An 18,168-nucleotide genomic window follows, 5' to 3' on the forward strand; every position below is an offset into this window, starting at 1 on the left:
CAGCTCTGGCTCCTGTCTTTTGCCTTTGGTCCAGGGCCTTCTTTGCCGCAGGCTTGTGGCACACTTACCGTTTTCTGACACTTGTGCAAACCTGAAATAGTGAGGGAATTAACACTCAAGGGGTAACTTGACCACTGGGGGTGAGAGCAAGTGGATTACCATTCCCCTGTCTGTCTCTTGAATCACATTCTATATGGCTCCACAGAAGGGCGCCAGGAGGACAGGGTTCCAGTTGATCAGAGCAGCCACTGACCAGCTGAATACTACACCCTTGCACGGGCTTCCCTCTTTCCCAGCTTCACTCTTCCCACTCAGTCTTTTGTCCCTAGTGATTGCTTTCCACAATAAATGACCTGCCTCTTGCTCTTGCCTCAGGCTCCGCTTTTGGGGCGAGCCCAGCCTAAGACAGGTTCCCATGTAAAATGCGCTGAGGTGGAATTAGCACTGGATAAGGACCCAGGGAGCCTGGGTTCTAGACCTTGCTCTGTCACTAACTTCAAATGAAGAAAGGAGCACTTTTATCACCGTTTTCAGATGCACATATACTGACAGGAAAAAGTCTCCAAGTCTTTTGTTAACTGAGAGAGAGAGAAAAAAAAAAGCAAGTCAAGAAAAATCCTTGTAGCATGGTCTCATGTGCATAAACAGAGCAGGTGTGTGTGTTCATATATATATATATATATATATAAGTAAATGTATAAAAATGATGCACTATCACAGTTTCCTATATATTTTTGTATACCTTGAATCGTTTACAAGGAGTACGTATCTTGTGTAGTTAAAGAAAAAAAATAATGTCCACCTCCAAGGCCCTTGAATCATGCTTGTCAAAGTGTAGAGCAGAAGGCAAAGAGCTCCACAAACGCGAGGTGAGAAGCCGAGCTGTGCCCAGGTGTGCGCGCTAGGGGGCAGCGGAGCGAGGACCCAGGCCAGGCGGGCGAGAAACCTGGAACAGCCGGCGGGAGGGCGGCTGGGTTTCTGTGGTCGCCAGGGGGACAGAAGTGTAGGGCAACCTAAAGCTACAACTACCCGCTCTTCCCCAGGCAGGACGTTGCAGAAGTCATAAATTCCATCCCTAGGCTGCAGCCCAGACAGATTGGAGGGTTTTCACAGTTGAGGGGATGGCCCCCTCCACTTCCCCTGAGAGAAGCTTGGTGCTCTGAGCAGTCCTCAGGCTCCTTCGTACCACATTTGCGCTCAACGACTCTCCCCTCTGCTCCTCGTCCTCCCCCCAACACCCGCAGAGGGGAAATTGAGTCACTGGGAAGCGAGGCCAGAGTTGCTGGGGGAATTTGCAACGACGCCAGCCCTCAGGGCCTTCCAGATGCCAGGAGGAGGGGGAGGGTTCTCCCGGAAAATATACAAAGGGGGGTCGGGGAGGCGGCGGCTGGCCGGGCAGGAGCTGAGCCAGACACATGGAGAAACGCTGCCGAGGATCAAAGGAAATATGACATTTGAAAAGAATGTGCGCGTCTGCTGGTGCCGCGGAGAGGTCGGAGGGGGCGGGGGGGGGGGGGGGGTCGCGGGGGCGGAATGCGAGGAAGCGAGGGCTGGGTCCGGGTCTCTACCCCTGCCCTTCTCGCCTCCTCTTCCACCTCCCCGCCCCCCCACTCCACCCCTTAGGTGGAGGCTGGCCGCCGGGCTCAGGGTGTTCCTCGCTCTCCCTCCCCTGGTGTCTCTCCTTCATTTCCGAGATGAAGCTGGAAGGGAAATGTAACCTGAGGAGACCAACCAAAGGGGGGAAAAAAAGAAAGAAAAATCAAACCAGGCCGCCTCCCGCTCGGCCTCGGCACATTCTTCTCTCCCCGCCGGCTTGGCCTCTCCTCCCCGCCCCTCTAGCGTCGCGGCCCTGGGCTCGGAGCCGGGGCAGCTCCGCGCGTCACCGGGGTCCCCGGGGGCTGGGGGGCTCCCCAGGGCGGGCCAGAGGGAGGACGGGAGGGAAGGGAGGGGAGCCGCTCGGCTGCCGCGGAGCTCGGGCCCGCGCTGGCCAGCCCTCCCTCTTCCCCTGTCCCGCAGAGCCTGTTTCTCATTAGAGTAACGGGCGCGGTCCCACCCGGCTCCCGAATGTTTGTAAACGTCTGACCCGAGGGCCGTCGCTTAACCCTTTAGGTGCAGGGCTGGGGCGGCGCTGGGGGCGCGGCCCCGAGCCGGAGGGATTTAGATTGAAGATCGCTGAGGCCTCTTAGAAAAGTTTGAAAGTACACGGTCTGCGTGAGGGGAAATGGTAGCAACCCGCCCCCCACCCACCCATTCGCGGTACGAGTCACCAATCTCGGATCTAACGTCCTCTCTTACACGAGGGCCCCTCCATGCCTGCCCTTCCTAGAAACTCCAGTCCGAGTCTTCCTTTATCCTCCCGCCCAGGTGACAGGTATCCAACCCTGGGGCCCACCGGGTCGCAGGGTTCCGGGCCCCTAGTAAACCTGGCCAGGATTTTCAGGAAAGCCGGAGCGGGATGCCATCGGATAGGGGATTCATTCCAGACTACAGATCTAGGGAGGAGGGAGCCGACTTCCCGTGGAGGCTAATTAACGGCCCCTCTGGGAGGCTGGGACAAGGGCAGCGGTAAAGCCTGGCCCGGATCATAGCCCACCGGAGGCCGTGGACATCTGACTCGTTCCCTAAGACGGATAAATGTTCTTCCCCCTTGGAGGATGGGGAGAGACGGCTGGCGGAGGGGCTGATTCTGCAGGAAGGCTTCCAGAGGGCCCAGTCAGGACGGCCTCAGGCGAGGGACTTGGAAGGAATGGCCTTTCTCTCTTTAGAGCGGCCTGAAGCCGCTCCGCATCCTTGGCTTCAGGCTTGGAGGCAAGAGGGAGGATTGGTCCTTTCCTTGCTAGTTGCTGGCTGCACAACTCTTCAGAACTTAAGAAAGGGTATTTGGTGGGCTCTCTACACTGTGGGCTCAGGATGTGGCCCCTTTAAGGCACTCGGACCCGGAGCCCCTGAACTTAGACTAAGTTGGGGGTGGTAGTGGTGGTGCTCCCTGCGGGAAATGATTGTCACAACTGCGGGCCAATAGGCATCATTCCGGTCGTACCACACTGGAGGGACCGTTTTCCAATTCAGTTTTGTTCTTTTCTTTTTGAGGGGGAGGTACTGGAGAGACGACAGGGGAGGGAGGGTGAGGGAGGACGAGGGGCGCGTGGTTTTCCCATCTCATCCCTGGAGGAGGGGCTGAAGCATCCCGGGCAGCCAATCAGGGACAGGCTGGGGTGGGGGGAGCGCTTTGAAGAAGTTTAGGGAAAAAAGTTTGGAAAAGTTTTTATAATAACGAGGGGGCGTCCGGAGGGAGGCGGCAGCGGCAGAGGAGGGGGCGTCTCAAGAAAGGGAGGGAGGGAGCCCCGGGTGAAGAGCCGCAGCCTCCTGAGCTCCCCCCTCCCACCCAGACCGGGACCTGGGGGCTCTGGCCGGACCCATGGGGGCAGCAAGCTGCGAGGATGAGGAGCTGGAATTTAAGCTGGTGTTCGGGGAGGAAAAGGAGGCCCCCCCGCTGGGCGCGGGGGGATCGGGGGAAGGTTAGTGCGGGGCTGGGAAGGGGTCTTGGGGTCAGTGAGGGAAGGGTCCGGGGATCCTGAGTCTAGGGATTTTAGGGCAGCGGCCTGGGGTGGGGGATGAGTGGGTCAGAGGTTGAGAGGAGTCGTGGGACTCGAGGGTCTGCAGAGGTGAGGCTGGGGGCCGGGCACCACTTTCTCCTTTTTAGGTGCTGACTGGGGTGGGGGTGGGGGTGCCGCTGGCTGCGCGCCGCCTCCCGGCTGGGCCGACTGTCACTGGGATGGGGGGCGGGCGGGGAACAAGCGGTCCCGAGAGCCCGGGGCGCCGCCAGGGGATGGGGAAGTTCGGCTCCGGAGTTTGCCCCTTGCGGACCGAGCCCCGGCCTCCAGACCGGACGCCGGGGCGGGGGGCCCTCTCGGGCCCCTCCCCTCCCCCTCCCTCTCCCCTGTCTGGCCGCAATGAGAGGCAGATGGCGGGGATTGAACCGGGGGCGGCGGCCGGCGCTCGCACGGAATCGGCACTGCCCGCGCCCCCCTCCCCAGGGCCGGCCCGGCACGCAGCACGCGCTTGGCTACACCACCCCCCAGATTGGGGGGAGCGAGGGAGGAGCTACCTCCCCTCGTCACCACAGCCCTGGCGCCCCCCTTCCCCTGGCCACCGTTGCGATGGCAACTGGGGCTCCTGCCAGCGCCGTTTGGGGGTTTGGGAACCGCTGCTAATTGGGTTCATGTGTGAGTCGCCCCCAGCCCAGCCGAGCGCCTCCCTAAACCCGCCTCCAGGCTCAGCTCCAGTCCCTCTCGACCCGCCTCCCTCACCTTAAGACCCGCCCCATCGGGTACCCCAGGTTCCAGGGCTGGGGGCTCAGAGTGTGAGGGTTTCCAAGTGAGAAAGGGCCTGGCACGCCTGGATCTATCTCCCTTCACCTTCCCAGAGGTCCAACTTTGCTTTTGTGTCTGTGGCTCTGAAGTGCTCCTCAGAGAGCCCTCCTTGCTGAGGAGAGGGTAGCAGAACAGGACTTGCTGGGGCTGGCCACTCAAGGAATCTAATCTCACCTGCTTCTCTCTCTCCTCATCTCCTGTGGCATCCCTCTCTCCTCGCCCTCCCTTCCCATTTTGACAGAACTGGACTCGGAGGATGCCCCGCCATGCTGCCGTCTGGCCCTGGGGGAGCCCCCTCCCTATGGCGCTGCCCCTATTGGCATTCCCCGGCCTCCACCCCCTCGGCCTGGCATGCACTCACCACCACCCCGCCCGGCCCCCTCACCTGGCACTTGGGAGAGCCAGCCAGCCCGGTCAGTGAGGCTGGGGGGGCTGGGAGGCGGTTCCGGGGGCGCTGGGGGAGGCCGTATTCTTGAGTGCCCCAGCATCCGCATCACCTCTATCTCTCCCACGCCTGAACCACCTGCCACACTGGAGGACAACCCAGATGCCTGGGTGGACGGCTCCCCCAGGGATTACCCCCCACCAGAAGGCTTTGGAGGCTACCGAGAGGCAGGGGGCCAGGGCGGGGGCCCCTTCTTCAGCCCGAGCCCTGGCAGCAGCAGCCTGTCCTCGTGGAGCTTCTTCTCAGATGCCTCCGATGAGGCAGCCCTGTATGCGGCCTGCGACGAAGTGGAGTCTGAGCTCAATGAGGCGGCCTCGCGCTTTGGCCTGGGCTCCCCACTGCCCTCGCCCCGGGCCTCTCCTAGGCCGTGGACCCCGGATGACCCCTGGAACCTGTATGGTCCAAGCCCCGGAGGCCGGGGGCCGGAGGATAGCTGGCTACTCCTCAGCGCTCCTGGGCCCACCCCGGCCTCCCCACGGCCTGCCTCTCCATGTGGCAAGCGGCGCTATTCCAGCTCGGGAACCCCATCTTCGGCCTCCCCAGCTCTGTCCCGCCGAGGCAGTCTAGGGGAGGAGGGGCCTGAGCCACCTCCACCACCCCCATTGCCTCTGGCCCGGGACCCTGGCTCCCCTGGCCCCTTTGACTACGTGGGGGCCCCACCTGCCGAGAGCATCCCACAGAAGACCCGGAGGACTTCCAGCGAGCAGGCAGTGGCCCTGCCTCGGTCTGAGGAGCCTGCCCCATGCAATGGAAAGCTGCCTTCTGGAGCAGAGGAGGCTGCAGCTCCCCCGGGGGGTCCTCGGAAGGAGGTGGCTGGCATGGACTACCTGGCAGTGCCCTCCCCACTGGCTTGGTCAAAGGCCCGGATTGGAGGACACAGCCCCATCTTCAGGTGAGGGTTGTGCCTGCCACCACCGCTGTCTCCAGCCATCCCACTGAAGGAGCAGAAGGGTCAAGGGCTGGGTTTGAAGAAAGGTCCTAGTTCTGTGCCCTTGGCATTTCAAAAGAGGATCTGCAACCAGCTTGGCTGCTGCCATCTACCCAGTCTTCGGGAGAATAAAAAAAGAGCAAAAAAAAAAAAAATCCCTTATGGTCAGAGGATTTGCAAAAGGACAATCCCTCCCTGTGGACCAATTAGAAAAAGGCGCCCCCCCCCCCCCAGGAGGACCACTTAGGTAAAGGAGGAGTTTCTCTAGGGTGTCCCCCACCCCCAGTTCTGGCTGGCACTGGCTGGGCCTGGACCATGGGCTAGATTTCAGCCCTACACTGGGTAGCAGGAAATCCTTCTCTAACTCTTAATTTCTAGAGCCTGACTTGTGGTTTAGAAGTATAGCTGCTCATTTGAATAAGATAGCATATATTTGCAAGTCAAAGAATTCTTATTAAAAACAAGCAGTTCTCTCAGCTCTTCTACCCCTTTCACCCTCAAAGAAGGCTGCCCATTTCAATAATCCTTAAACCCTGGGATGTCAGAGAAAGCCAGTTCTATCCAGAAAAGTTTCCTGGAGAAAGAAGCCTTAACGCATTTCCCCTGGGGTCCTGGAGGGCAGGTTTCTCTGTCAGCACTATTGATATTTCCAGCAGGATAACTTTTGTTGTGTGGGGCTGTGCCGAGCATTGTAGGATGGTTTAGCAGCGTCTCTGACCTCTACCCGCTAGATGCTAGTAGCATCCCCTCCCCAAGGTGCGACAACCAAAAACGTCTCTAGACATTGCCAAATATCACCTGGGGGCGATTATCCGTTGACCTCCCCGGGCCTAGGGCACCTGGAAGCTCCATACAGGAAAGTTGCACATCTGTAACCCTCAGCTCCCTGGAACCCACCTTGTCCAGCCCCAACTAGTGGAAAGGGACCTGGCCTGGGAACCGGATGTGCTCAGTCCTGGCTTTGTCAGTAGCTGGCTCGCTTGGCCCACTACTTCTACCCTCTGGGCCACAGTTTCTTTATTTGAAAAACAAAGGGGTTAATCTCACGGTCCTTTTCTGTTCTGCAGTGGTGCTTCTTTACTTGATGCTGTCCCATCTAGGTCTGGGGATGAGGATGGGTTTAGGGTTCCTCTGTATTCAGGTGAACCTTTGCCACCTCAGACCCTGTGCTCACAGCTGGAGAAGGGAGTCTCAGGTCTGGTGCCATCTTTCACACTCTCAGGGGGCTCTGAGGGGCCTTCCCCTATCTCCCCTTGCTTCTGGGCTTTTGGACTTCTTTATTTCTGCTGTGATTTCCTTTCTCCCACACTCACTCCCCCTCCTCCCTCGTATCCCAGCTAGCTGGGACCCAGCGCTGCCCTGACTGGGGTCTGAGGCTGCAGGTGACCGTTGCTCTTCTCTCCTATCCAGGACCTCTGCCCTACCCCCCCTGGACTGGCCTCTGCCAAGCCAGTATGAGCAGCTGGAGCTGAGGATCGAGGTGCAGCCTAGAGCCCACCACAGGGCCCACTATGAGACAGAGGGCAGCCGAGGAGCTGTCAAAGCTGCCCCTGGTGGTCACCCCGTAGTCAAGGTAAGTGGCAGAGGCCCATCCTGATAGCCTTTCTCCTCTCCAGTCCCAGATCCCTGCAGATGGGCTCCAGCTGTACAGACCCATGGCACTGCCCTTTCCCACACTCCCTCTCAGCCATGATCCTGCAGGCAGCCTGGGGGAGGGGCTGAAGTTGGGGGAGGAAGGGTGCACTTCAAGGACCCGGATATACTTTCTACTCCTCTGTCCCTCCACCCCTTCATCCCATGGGACACAAGCCTCCTGTCTACTCTGGAAAATGATGGCCTGCCAGATGTGGGGGAGGGGTTAGGCTGAGGCCAAAGTTCACTGGGAGTTAGGTTGTCTCTCTGTTGAGTTGGGCCAGTCTCTCCTAGAAGATTTTCCCCTTTCCCCAGCCCAGTTTAGGCCTTATTCCAAGAATAACACTGTAAACTCCAGGCCACGTTTTCTCTACAACTGGTGCCCAATTTCCCTTGGGAATCCCTTCCAGGATATCCTTTATCTTTCACCATCCTCATCTTCTGGTGGACTCAAAACCCAGGGATGGATGAAGGATGAGACAGTGGGGATTTTACCGGGTGGCCTCTATCTCCCTCTGCCAGCTCCTAGGCTACAGTGAGAAGCCACTGACCCTACAGATGTTCATTGGCACTGCAGATGAGAGGAACCTGCGGCCTCATGCTTTCTATCAGGTGCACCGTATCACGGGCAAGATGGTGGCCACAGCCAGCTATGAAGCTGTAGTCAGTGGTACCAAGGTGTTGGAGATGACCCTGCTTCCTGAGAACAACATGGCAGCCAAGTAGGTCCCCCCTCCACTTCTCCTCAGTCTTCAGGCTTTAGGACCAGTCTTTTCCACGGGGCCTAAGCTAGGCCCACTTCTTCCTTTTCCCAAAAAACCTAGACGTCTTCCCTAGAAGATGATTTCAGGCCTTCTCACCATCTAGAGGACTTTTGGGGCTGGGAGCATTCTGGAGAGCCCATCTCTATGTTCAAAGAGTCCCCCTAGGCCCCCAGGGAAGGTCATTCAGGGCTTTGGATGGAGGGTGGGGGCTTCCCTCTTGGGGAGCATCACCCATTCTGGCTTCAGCTAGGAGGGCTTGCCATCTATTCTTTGCCTTCAGCATCGACTGTGCTGGAATCCTGAAGCTTCGGAATTCCGACATTGAGCTGCGGAAGGGTGAGACGGACATCGGGCGCAAGAACACACGTGTGCGGCTGGTATTCCGGGTACACGTGCCCCAGGGCAGCGGGAAGGTCGTCTCGGTGCAGACAGCATCTGTGCCTATCGAGTGCTGTGAGCAAACGCGCCCTGTGCCATCTCTTTGTCTCTTGTGACCCTCTTGTCTGTGTGTCTGTCTGTCTAGCCACATCCTCTGCATGGTGTCCTGTGCCCTGTCTGTCCTGGGTAACCCTGTAAAGGACTCAGACCTCATTTCTATCATGGACAGGGTGTGCCCCTGCCACAGTCTCTGTCTCTGGGCTGAACCAAAGCGGTCCTGTCCTCCATCTGTCCCGGGGTGGCCCTGTGCACTTGTTTAGGTAGCTCTCTGGCCTACCCTGTTCACCTCTCTCTCTGCCCAGGAGTGGCTCCTTACGTGGTCTGTGTGACCCCAGAGAGACTGTTGGTTTACTTGTGTGTCTGCTACTAAGGAGGACTCCTCCAGGGCCCTATGGCCATTGTTCCTGCCGTAGGAGGAGCGGGCACAGGAGGCTGTCCTCTCCATACCCGGCCCAGCTAGACCTTTCCTGCCCTGCCTTGCAGCCCAGCGCTCAGCCCAGGAGCTGCCCCAGGTGGAGGCCTACAGCCCCAGCGCCTGCTCCGTGAGAGGAGGAGAGGAACTAGTGCTAACAGGCTCCAACTTCCTGCCAGACTCTAAGGTGGTATTCATTGAGAGGGGCCCTGGTGAGTACCCACTGGGAGAGGAGGGCAGGGCAGGCAGGAAGGGCTCGGAATGGGCAGGCGAAAGGTTTCTGGCACTGTCACTAAACTAGCTGGTTGAGCCTTAGTTTTCTTATGTGTAAAATGGGACAGACAGACTGCCCTTCCTGTTGCACTGTCTGCTTCCTACACGTAGGACAGCAGTCCAGAATGCTCAGGATAGTGAGCAAATGTAGGAAATGCACGTTCTATTTATTAAAGAGAGTCAGCTTTAAGATAACTCGCCTCCACGTGGAGAGGGTATATGATAAAGGAAGAGGTGACTTACACCCCCATAGCCCCACCCTGAGCCCCTCTTGAGTTATGGGCCTGGTGGCACAGCTATGATTCCAAGAGCCTGTGAGGTGCCCCCAGATGGAGCTGCAGGGATGGAGAGGGAAGACTGCGGGGTCCAGGTGCACCCACCAATCTGAGGCCTTTGCCCTCCTCAACCCCAGCAAAAGCCCTTATATTCAAATCCAGGACCCTGGGACCATGTCAGAGCAGATTCAGAGGTGCCCTGAGTCTTGGGGTCTCATTGCCTTCCTTCAAGCTAGGACCCTTTCCTACCCTTGACCTTCCTCTCAGCAGTTTCATGGGAGGGGACACTTGGAGTTGGGTGGGAGGGTTCAAGAGTTGCTCCTGTCACTAACTCCCTCTGGTCCCTGGTTCTCTTGGTCTCAGTTTGCTGCTCTGTATGTTGGGGATGGTTTTAAACCCCGCCTCTTCTACTGGATTGAGTAAACACGCAGAGGGCTCCTCTTTGAGCCTGGCCTTGTAGGGCCTTCTGAGTCCAGCCTTGGCTCTAGCAGGAGGGGAAATGGCAGGGGACTGGGCAGGGGGCGGGGGCCTTGGGGTTGGCCTGGAGCTCTCTGTTCCTCCTGCACAGATGGAAAGCTGCAGTGGGAGGAGGAGGCCACAGTGAACCGGTTGCAGAGCAATGAGGTACCAGTGTCACTAGGGTACCCGCTGGGGGCGGGGGTGGGAGACATCAGGTACTTCTCAGCTGGGTCCCTTGCCCATGGGAGTGGACTCCAGAAGCTGCCACTTCCTCTCTGGAGGAGGCAGTCCGGCTGCTCTGGAGGCAGGCTCAGCTCTGGGGAATGGCCTTTGCTCCTTAGCAAATGGGAAAAAAACAGGAGGTGGAGTTTGGGTCTTTGGAAGGACTGGGCTGAGCCTAGATCCCCGAGGACCCCCTGCCTCATCCTCTGCTCTTCCCCAGGTGACGCTGACCCTGACCGTCCCCGAGTACAGCAACAAGCGGGTGTCCCGGCCGGTCCAGGTCTACTTTTATGTCTCCAATGGGCGGAGGAAGCGCAGCCCTACCCAGAGTTTCAAGTTCCTGCCTGGTGCGCTCTGGGACAGTGCGTGGTGGGGTATGGGGATATGGGGAGCTGAGGCAGGGCGGAGGGATGGCTGAAAGCTGGGGATGGGAAGGTGGTTGGAGGGTGGCAGTGGGGGGACTGCCAGACCTCTCACTACGTGTTCTGCTTCCCAGTGATCTTCAAGGAGGAGCCCCTGCCAGACTCATCTCTCCGGGGTTTCCCTTCAGCATCGGGCCCCCCCTTTGGCACTGACATGGACTTCTCACCACCCAGGCCCCCCTACCCCTCCTATCCCCATGAAGACCCTGCTTATGAAACTCCTTACCTGTCAGAAGGCTTCAGCTATGGCACGCCACCTCTATACCCCCAGACGGGGCCCCCGCCATCCTACAGACCTGGCCTGCGGATATTCCCTGAGACTGGGGGTACCACAGGTTGTACCCGCCCACCTCCAGTCTCCTTCCTTCCCCGGCCTTTCCCTAGCGACCCCTATGGAGGACGGGGCTCCCCTTTTCCCCTGGGGCTGCCATTCTCTCCACCAGCCACCTTTCGGCCTCCACTGCCTTCATCCCCACCAAATGAAGGCCCCTTCCCTCCCCAGAGTGGTGTTCATCCCCCACCTGCTGAGGGGTACAGTGAGGTAGGGCCAAGCTATGGCCCTGGGGAGGGGGCTCCGGAGCAGGAGAAATCCAGGGGTGGCTACAGCAGCAGCTTCCGAGATGGAGTCCCTATCCAGGGTATCACGCTGGAGGAAGGTGGGTGTGGGACCAGGGGCTGTGAGTGTGAGTGTGTGCAAGAGATTGCTGTGCATGTTTGCTGAGGGCTGGAGCTTGGCTTGCCAGAGATTGAGCATCCTTGGTCCCCCAGGGCCCGTTGGAGGGTCTCAGGAGGCAAGTGCTTGGTGCGTGTGGCCACCTGAACCCAGTTCACTTAATTCAGAAGGATGCGTGGAGGACCTGCCCCAGCCCCTCTCCTGCCTCTGCCCCAGATCACAAAATCTCAGGCTAGAATTACTTTCAAGATCATTGAGTCAGCTCTCTCAATTTGCTGACTCAGGCACTGAATTTCAGAAAGGGGCATTGGCTCGCTGAGGTCCCAGTCAAGCTTGTTTCCCCTTGCCTGGGCTTCCCCCTAAACATGGCGGCTGTGGGCAGGATTGCTGATGCGGAACCTTCCTACTTTGCCTCTCCTTCCTCCCGCTGGCTGCACCAGCCTCTGGCCCCAAGGTTGCAGGCCAAACCAGCAGGAAAGGGCTGGGATGGGGGCCTGGGAGCCCACGTGGATGGAGTTGAGCAAGATTTGCTTGGGAGCAGATGTCAAGACACATTGGGGAAATTGAGACCCAGTGGAAGAGAAGTCAGTGGAGGAGAAAACTAGAGGCATCTTAGACTGAGGCCTGCCTGGCATGGCTTGGGGGGGCTCTGGAGAAGGAGGGGACCCGCCTCTAGCCCAACCTCTCAACTGCCCCTCCTTTACAGTGAGTGAGATTATTGGCCGAGACCTGAGTGGCTTCCCAGCGCCTCCTGGAGAAGAGCCTCCTGCCTGAGCCGTCGGCTGCCAACCCCAGCCCACCCCAGCCCACCCCAGCCGCCCAGCCCTGCCCACCTGCCCTTCATCCTGGGGCGGTGGTTCCAGAAGCTCGGGGCCAATCTGGTTCCTCTTTCCCCAGCTTTTGCCTCCTCTCCTCTGCCCCCCCTCCCCTCCCCTCGCTGAGGTGTGGCCCCCGGGCCTGGTGCTGCCATGGAGGGCACGGGGAGGGAAAGCGTGGAGGACCGGGGTGGGGTGGAGACTGAGGCAGGGTGCGAGGACTGATGAGCTGAGTCTGCGTCTAGACTGTGGACAGGCCGCAGTGCCGGGAGGCTGGGGACAGGTTGATGGGTAATAAACTGCTCACTGACTAGTGCTCCAGGCTCCAGCACTCTTTGGAGAGAGAGAGGTGGGGCAGCTGAGTCTAGCCCTGGCCTGAGGAGGCTTAGAGGTGGGAAAGAGATGGGATGTGGCTGGGATCATTGAGTCCCAAAGAGTTTCTTGGTGCAGGGGGCCTAGGGAGGGTTTGAAGGGGCCCCAGAGGCTCCCTGGCTGGGGCGAGGTGGGGGACCAGGGCTTGAGTAGGCCTCTCTTCCCTGGGATTCGGATTTCTTTAGGAACTTTGGGATGGGGCCCGGGAATCTGTATTAAGTTCCTTTCTCCTGACACAACCCAGATGATTCTGATTCATAGCCAAGGTCAGGAAACACCAGTCTAGTCCCTGTCCCTCATTTATGAAGGAGGGATCTGAGACTCGGAGAGGGAAAGGGGCTTGCCCAAGGTCTCACAGCTAATCAGTAGCAGGTTGAATGCCACACTCCTGGGCTCCTGCCCCCAGCCCACCCTCAGACACCCTGGCCCACGGGACACAGGCCCCTGAAGCTTACTTCCCTGGAGTAGGGCTGGGAGTGAGAGAGGGCTGGCATGGGTCCATCTACACTCTCAATTTTCCTACCCTTAGGGACCGAGAAGAAATTCTAGAAAGATCTGTGCTTCAGAGATAGACTGTAGGAAGCCAAGCGTCCTCCCCAGTAGCTCTGACTGCCACTTGCCCTAGGGCGCAGGGCACTGTATGAACTCCTGGCCTATCCTGCAGTTATACCCACCCATCACCACGGACAGGCTGGAAACCTGCTTTGTCCCTGCTCTTTTTTTTTTTTTTTTTTTAAAGATGGCAGCTGAGCTAACATCTGTTGCCAATCTTTTTTGTTTCTTTCTTCTTCTCCCCAAAGTCCCCCTGTACATAGTTGTGAGTGCCTCTGGTTGTGCTATGTGGGACGCCCCCTCAGCATGGCCTGATGAGCAGTGCCACATCCATGGCCGGGATCTGAACCGGCAAAACTCTGGGCCACCGAAGCAGAGCATGTGAACTTAACCACTCAGCCATGGGGCTGGCCCCTGTCCCTGCTCTTGATGGCCTATAGGGCCAAGCCCCCAGTGGGCTGGGGAAAGTCAGACCTTGACTGCCCCGCTCGCTGGAGCCTGGCACACAGTAGGCACTGTGTACCACTAGCCTGAGCTGGCCAGGCCCGGCTGCAGGGGGCTATGCCTAAAATGTGTTCGGGGAGTTAGTCCTGGGGAGTCTTGCCTCACCTCAAGGCTGTGAGGCTTCCATGTGTAGACAGGTCTGGAAGTGCCCATGTGTTTAGGGGGACTCTGGACTAGAGGACAAGAGAAGCAGATGACCCTGGTCTGGTCTAATCCATTGGTGCTTAGCAATGAATTGCCTTTATCATCCTGAACAAAAACTGTTGTGAACCAAACTGACATCAACTGATCAGCTCGCTGGGCCTTGGCTACTGTTCAGAGATACTCTCCAGCAGGAGGCAGCCATCACCCTGTAACCTCCCTGTCAGGAGTGGTCCTGGGGCACGGGTGTCAGATCCAGCATCCAGCTCCCCCCCAGCTCTCTGACCAGGGCAGGTCGCTGCCTCCCAAGGCAGCCAGTTTCATTTTCTGCCAGGGCACTGCTATTCACACACTGCCCAGACATTTATTGAGCAGCTACTAAGTGCCAGCCCACGGGCCCTGGAGGGCCTCTTAACCTCCCAGGGCAACAGTTAGTACCCGGCTCATTATAATTCAACAATTCAACTCAGTAAATATTTCTACATCAGGTCTGGGTCGGGGGTCAGTGAGCCATTTTAATATGGGGTACAGAAGGAGCAGAGAGCTGGGCACTCTATCCAGCTGTGGAGTTAGAGGGGGCTCTAAAGGGTGACTGCTAGACTGAGACCTGAGGCATGATGGAATTGAGCAGGCTGAGCAGGGGATGGGCAGGCCACGCGGAGCCACCAGATGGGCCAAGTCCTGGGGGAGAGAGGCGAATGAGGCTGGCAGACGGATGGAGGGCTTGGCACACTTAGGGGACCGTGAGAGGTTCTGTGTGGTGGGGGTGGAGGACAGGTGAAGTTCTGGGAAGTAGGGGTGGGGGGCTATGAGGAGGGATTGGGGAGGGAAGCAGGGGCTGGATTCTGAGGGGCCTCGTAGCCAAGCTGGGGAATCTAGAGTTATCTAAGGATGATGCAAGCTTTCCTGCTAAACGGTAGACCTCAAGCTGGGAGTGATACAATAAATTTGCCGTAAAGTTCTTCCTCGAGTTGAGCTGACATCTGCCTTCCTGTGACAGCTCTGCCAGGGCCTGGTCCTGCCCTCTAGGCCCACACTTTCCAGGCCTGTCCCCTCTTCCCATTGAAATCTCGATGCGGGTTGCCCTCCCAGGGTCATTGTCTCTTCCCAGGATCCCTACAGACATCCAGCTCCCTGAGGCTGGAGTTGGGAGAGAAGAGAAGGAGGCTGGATCCTCAGCTGGTGCCAGAAAAGACTTTCTTGGCCAGGGTTTCTCAAAGTGTGGTCTGAGGATTACTTGCATTTGAATCATTGGGGTTTTTTTGTTGTTTTTTGTTTTGGGTTGTAATGTAGATTCCTAGGCAACCTCAACCTCCTCAATTGTATTCTCTGGGGGCAGGGCCCAGGTATCTGCATTTTGATGAGTATGCTAGGTGATTCTTCAGCACGGGGAAAGTTTGAGTACTAGAGTCATTTGACAATTAGGTGTCACTCCGTCCCCCTCAAGACTCTAAAATGGCTCCCTGCCCCCTTCTCACTCATCTTGTCTGGGCTGCCCTGGGTGGAGGGTCACCTGGAAAAGTGTACTTGGAGGAGTAAGGGCACACACCTTCCTGACATGCAACTCTTTTCTCTGGCTCTGTCTTGCTCCTTAGATAATCTGAGGATGGTTTCAGGGAGAGCCTGGAATTCTAGTGCAGGAGCAGCTGCCCCCAGAACTTACCCAGTCTCCTCCTCTGGCTGGAACTCTGGGGAGGGCACACTGAGTTCCAGTTGGGTTTTGGGCGCTGCTTGGAGCGAGTTTTGTGATGCGCTGGAACCTGCCACCTGACTTTCTAAGTTGTGAAGAAGGCTGACGAGAAGCAGCATCCTGTGCACTTTCTGGAAGTTCCAGATGTGGGACGTGCCTAAGGGTTTGGCTGCCCTTTTGTGAGCTGGTTTTAGTGGCCTCCGTGTCTGATTACTCACTTAGCCACTCCCCACAAAGTCCTCCAGGGCCCCTGCTCTGTGCCAAGCCCTATGCTACGCACGAGGGATGTGGATATCACACTTGGGCCTCGCCCTGGGGGGGTGGACAGTCAGTCACTAGTGGAGGAGAACTGCCTGCCTGGAGACGAGGGTGAGATGGTTCCATCTGAGCTGTCTGAGAGGCAGAAGTGGTATGTTGCTATAGAAACAGTGGGAACCGAGTGCAAGGGGGAGGGCCAAAGAACATTTCACAAAGGCGGGTGATTCTGAGCTAGGTCTTCAAGGAGGAGGGGGAGTTTTCTGGGTGAAGAAGATGGACAATGAGAGAGGGGGTCATGCCTGGGGGTTAAAGCGTATGAGGTCAAGACCAGACAGGTGGGAAGGAATCAGACTCAGGATGCTTTAACAGGGCATGCTAAAGAGTGTGGACAACAGGGAGTCATTCACTCATTCGGTCAGAGGGTCTCCCAGAGTGTGTGGTTGTGTGTGTATATGAGAGAGAGATTTAAGATATAGAAGCTGTATGGAGAGAGAGCGGTAGGGAGAACAGAAGGAAGGGTTTTGCAGTAGTTCAGGAAAGAGAAGTCTGGGCTCTACCTACTGCTGAGCTCAGCTAGACAGGACAAGCTAAGGTGGGGTGTCAGGGAATAGACAAAGTGCTAGGCTGGAGTCCTAGCTCAGCCATCAACTGTCTGTGTGATCTCTAGCATGTTCCAGACCTAACTGGGCCCCAGCTGCCTCATCTGGAAATGTTTATTGAGCTCCTACTGTGTGCCAGCCTCTGTGGTAGCTACTGGGGATAGAATACAACACATGAGACAAACACGGTTCCTTTGTCCATGGAACTCGATTACAGAAAAGCGTGTAACTGTGGGGAAGTACTGGGGGCTTTGGGACCTTATCGAAAGGCCACTGGAGCTGTCTTCTCCTGCTGCTTGTGTATCTCTTGTAGAAATGGTGGATGACTGTGTTTTGAGAGAATCTATTGGATGTATCCCTGTAGGGGCGAACAAGACATTCTCTGAAAGGAATGGACATTCCCAGTCAGTTATCCTGGGTGAAGAGTATCGGGGCCAGGAAATGTGGATTTGTCATTCAGGCCTTGGGTAGAGTTGAAGGAGCATCTCTCTGCGCTTCTCTCTTTTGGGCCTCAACTCTGAGGGATCTAGTTAGTCCTGAGTGTCTCCAAGTGGCCTCTAGCACAGTGAGGCAGGATCCTGGCAGGGCAGGAAGCCAGGGACCAAGGGTGGGCAAGGTGGTGGCTCCATCACTACATGGCATTCCATTTTATGTTCCCCTGAGTAATTCCTTTTAGCCCTTTTTGGATGTCTTTGAATGAAGCACCACACACTGGGTGACTTAAAACAATAGAAACTTGTTCTCTTATAGTTCAGGAGGCCGGAAGTCGAAAATCAAGTCGTTGGCAGAGTTGGTTCCTTCCGGAGGCTCTCAGGGAGAGTCTGTTCCAGTCTTCTCTCCTAGTTTCTGACGGTTGCTGGCAGTCTTTGGTGGTCCTCCACTTGTAGAAGCGTCACTCCAGTCTCTGCCTCTGTGGAGAGGAATTCTCCACAGAGAATTCACATGGCATTCTCCCTGTGTCTCCCCTGTGTCTCTTTGTCCAGATTTCCATTATAAAGACACCAGTCAAAAGACATCATTTAGGGCTCACCCTAACTTGATTACATCTGCAAAGACTCTATTTCCAAATAAGGTCACATTCAAGGGTACCGGAGACGAGGACTTGACCGTATCTCTTTTGGGGACCCAATTCAACTTACTACACTGAATTTCTTGCAAAGTTTTGTCAATCGTTCTGATCTCAGTTGTGTTATGGAAAGTTGAGTAAAGGTACCCATGTTTGGGCCCAAGCGATGCAGGGGAAAGCGGTGTCCTCTGATGCCAGCTTGGTGGACGCAGCCATGATGTGTGGGATTCCCAAGGGAAAGGGGACTTTTGAAGCAGGGAAGAGCAGGAATTTGAAGGCCAGCTCCCTCACTCCTCAGGAGATCTCCGTCTCCTGCTGTCCTTGGACAACCTCAGTGTTGTATTAGATGGGGTGCTGGGAGATTGTGGATTTACTTACAACTACATTTCCAAACTGGAAGGAGTTAAGATGAAAAAGGAATAAACTGTCAAAGAGCATTAGTATATTAAAAGCTCTGAAGATTCTTCCAGTAAAGAAATCCCTTTAACTGTGTAATTCAGTGTTTCCTAAATGTACTTAACCATGAAGCTGTTTTCTGTAGGACAATACTATATTAGTTATCTATTACTGGGTAACGTATTATCCCAAAACTTAGTGGCTTAAAGCAACAATAAAAAGTTACCTCTCGGGGACGGCCCGGTGGCGCAGAGGTTAAGTTCGCACGTTCCGCTTTGGTGGCCTGGGGTTCACTGGTTCCGTTCCCGGGTGCGGACATGGCACCGCTTGGCACGCCATGCTGTGGTAGGCGTCCCACATATAAAGTAGAGGAAGATGGGCAAGGATGTTAGCTCAGGGCCAGGCTTCCTCAGCAAAAAAGAGGAGGACTGGCAGTAGTTAGCTCAGGGCTAATCTTCC

At 56.8% G+C, this 18,168-nt stretch overlaps 1 protein-coding gene across 8 annotated transcripts; it reads left to right on the forward strand.

Moving 5' to 3' along the window:
* The first annotated feature begins 1,342 nt into the window (after positions 1-1,342).
* NFATC4 (nuclear factor of activated T cells 4) lies at positions 1,343-12,447 on the forward strand. 8 transcript variants are annotated; one of them, XM_001489002.6, is made up of 11 exons: positions 1,343-1,465; positions 3,390-3,518; positions 4,615-5,710; positions 7,157-7,319; positions 7,901-8,100; positions 8,423-8,595; positions 9,064-9,204; positions 10,109-10,164; positions 10,442-10,568; positions 10,718-11,299; positions 12,023-12,447. In XM_001489002.6, exons 2-11 carry the CDS (start codon positions 3,419-3,421, stop codon positions 12,088-12,090), a joined length of 2,706 nt encoding a protein of 901 aa, XP_001489052.2. In that variant the 5' UTR covers positions 1,343-1,465; positions 3,390-3,418; the 3' UTR covers positions 12,091-12,447. The 8 variants fall into 8 exon arrangements, with proteins under 8 accessions (XP_001489052.2, XP_070129586.1, XP_070129566.1 ...); XM_070273485.1 differs by having other exon boundaries at positions 1,375-1,492; XM_070273465.1 differs by lacking the exon at positions 1,343-1,465 and adding an exon at positions 2,056-2,256.
* The last annotated feature ends 5,721 nt before the right edge of the window (positions 12,448-18,168 follow it).

Source organism: Equus caballus, chromosome 1 (assembly GCF_041296265.1).
Source record: "Equus caballus isolate H_3958 breed thoroughbred chromosome 1, TB-T2T, whole genome shotgun sequence".
NCBI classification, from domain to species: Eukaryota; Metazoa; Chordata; class Mammalia; order Perissodactyla; family Equidae; genus Equus; species Equus caballus.

Excerpts from the sequence above, each read along its gene's own strand:
- NFATC4 (XM_070273471.1), top strand. The coding sequence starts at position 2,747 with ATGGCCTTTCTCTCTTTAGAGCGGCCTGAAGCCGCTCCGCATCCTTGG. Across the intron at positions 9,205-10,108 it reads ATTCATTGAGAGGGGCCCTG|ATGGAAAGCTGCAGTGGGAG; the intron begins GTGAGTACCCAC and ends CCTCCTGCACAG. Across the intron at positions 10,569-10,717 it reads GAGTTTCAAGTTCCTGCCTG|TGATCTTCAAGGAGGAGCCC; the intron begins GTGCGCTCTGGG and ends TCTGCTTCCCAG.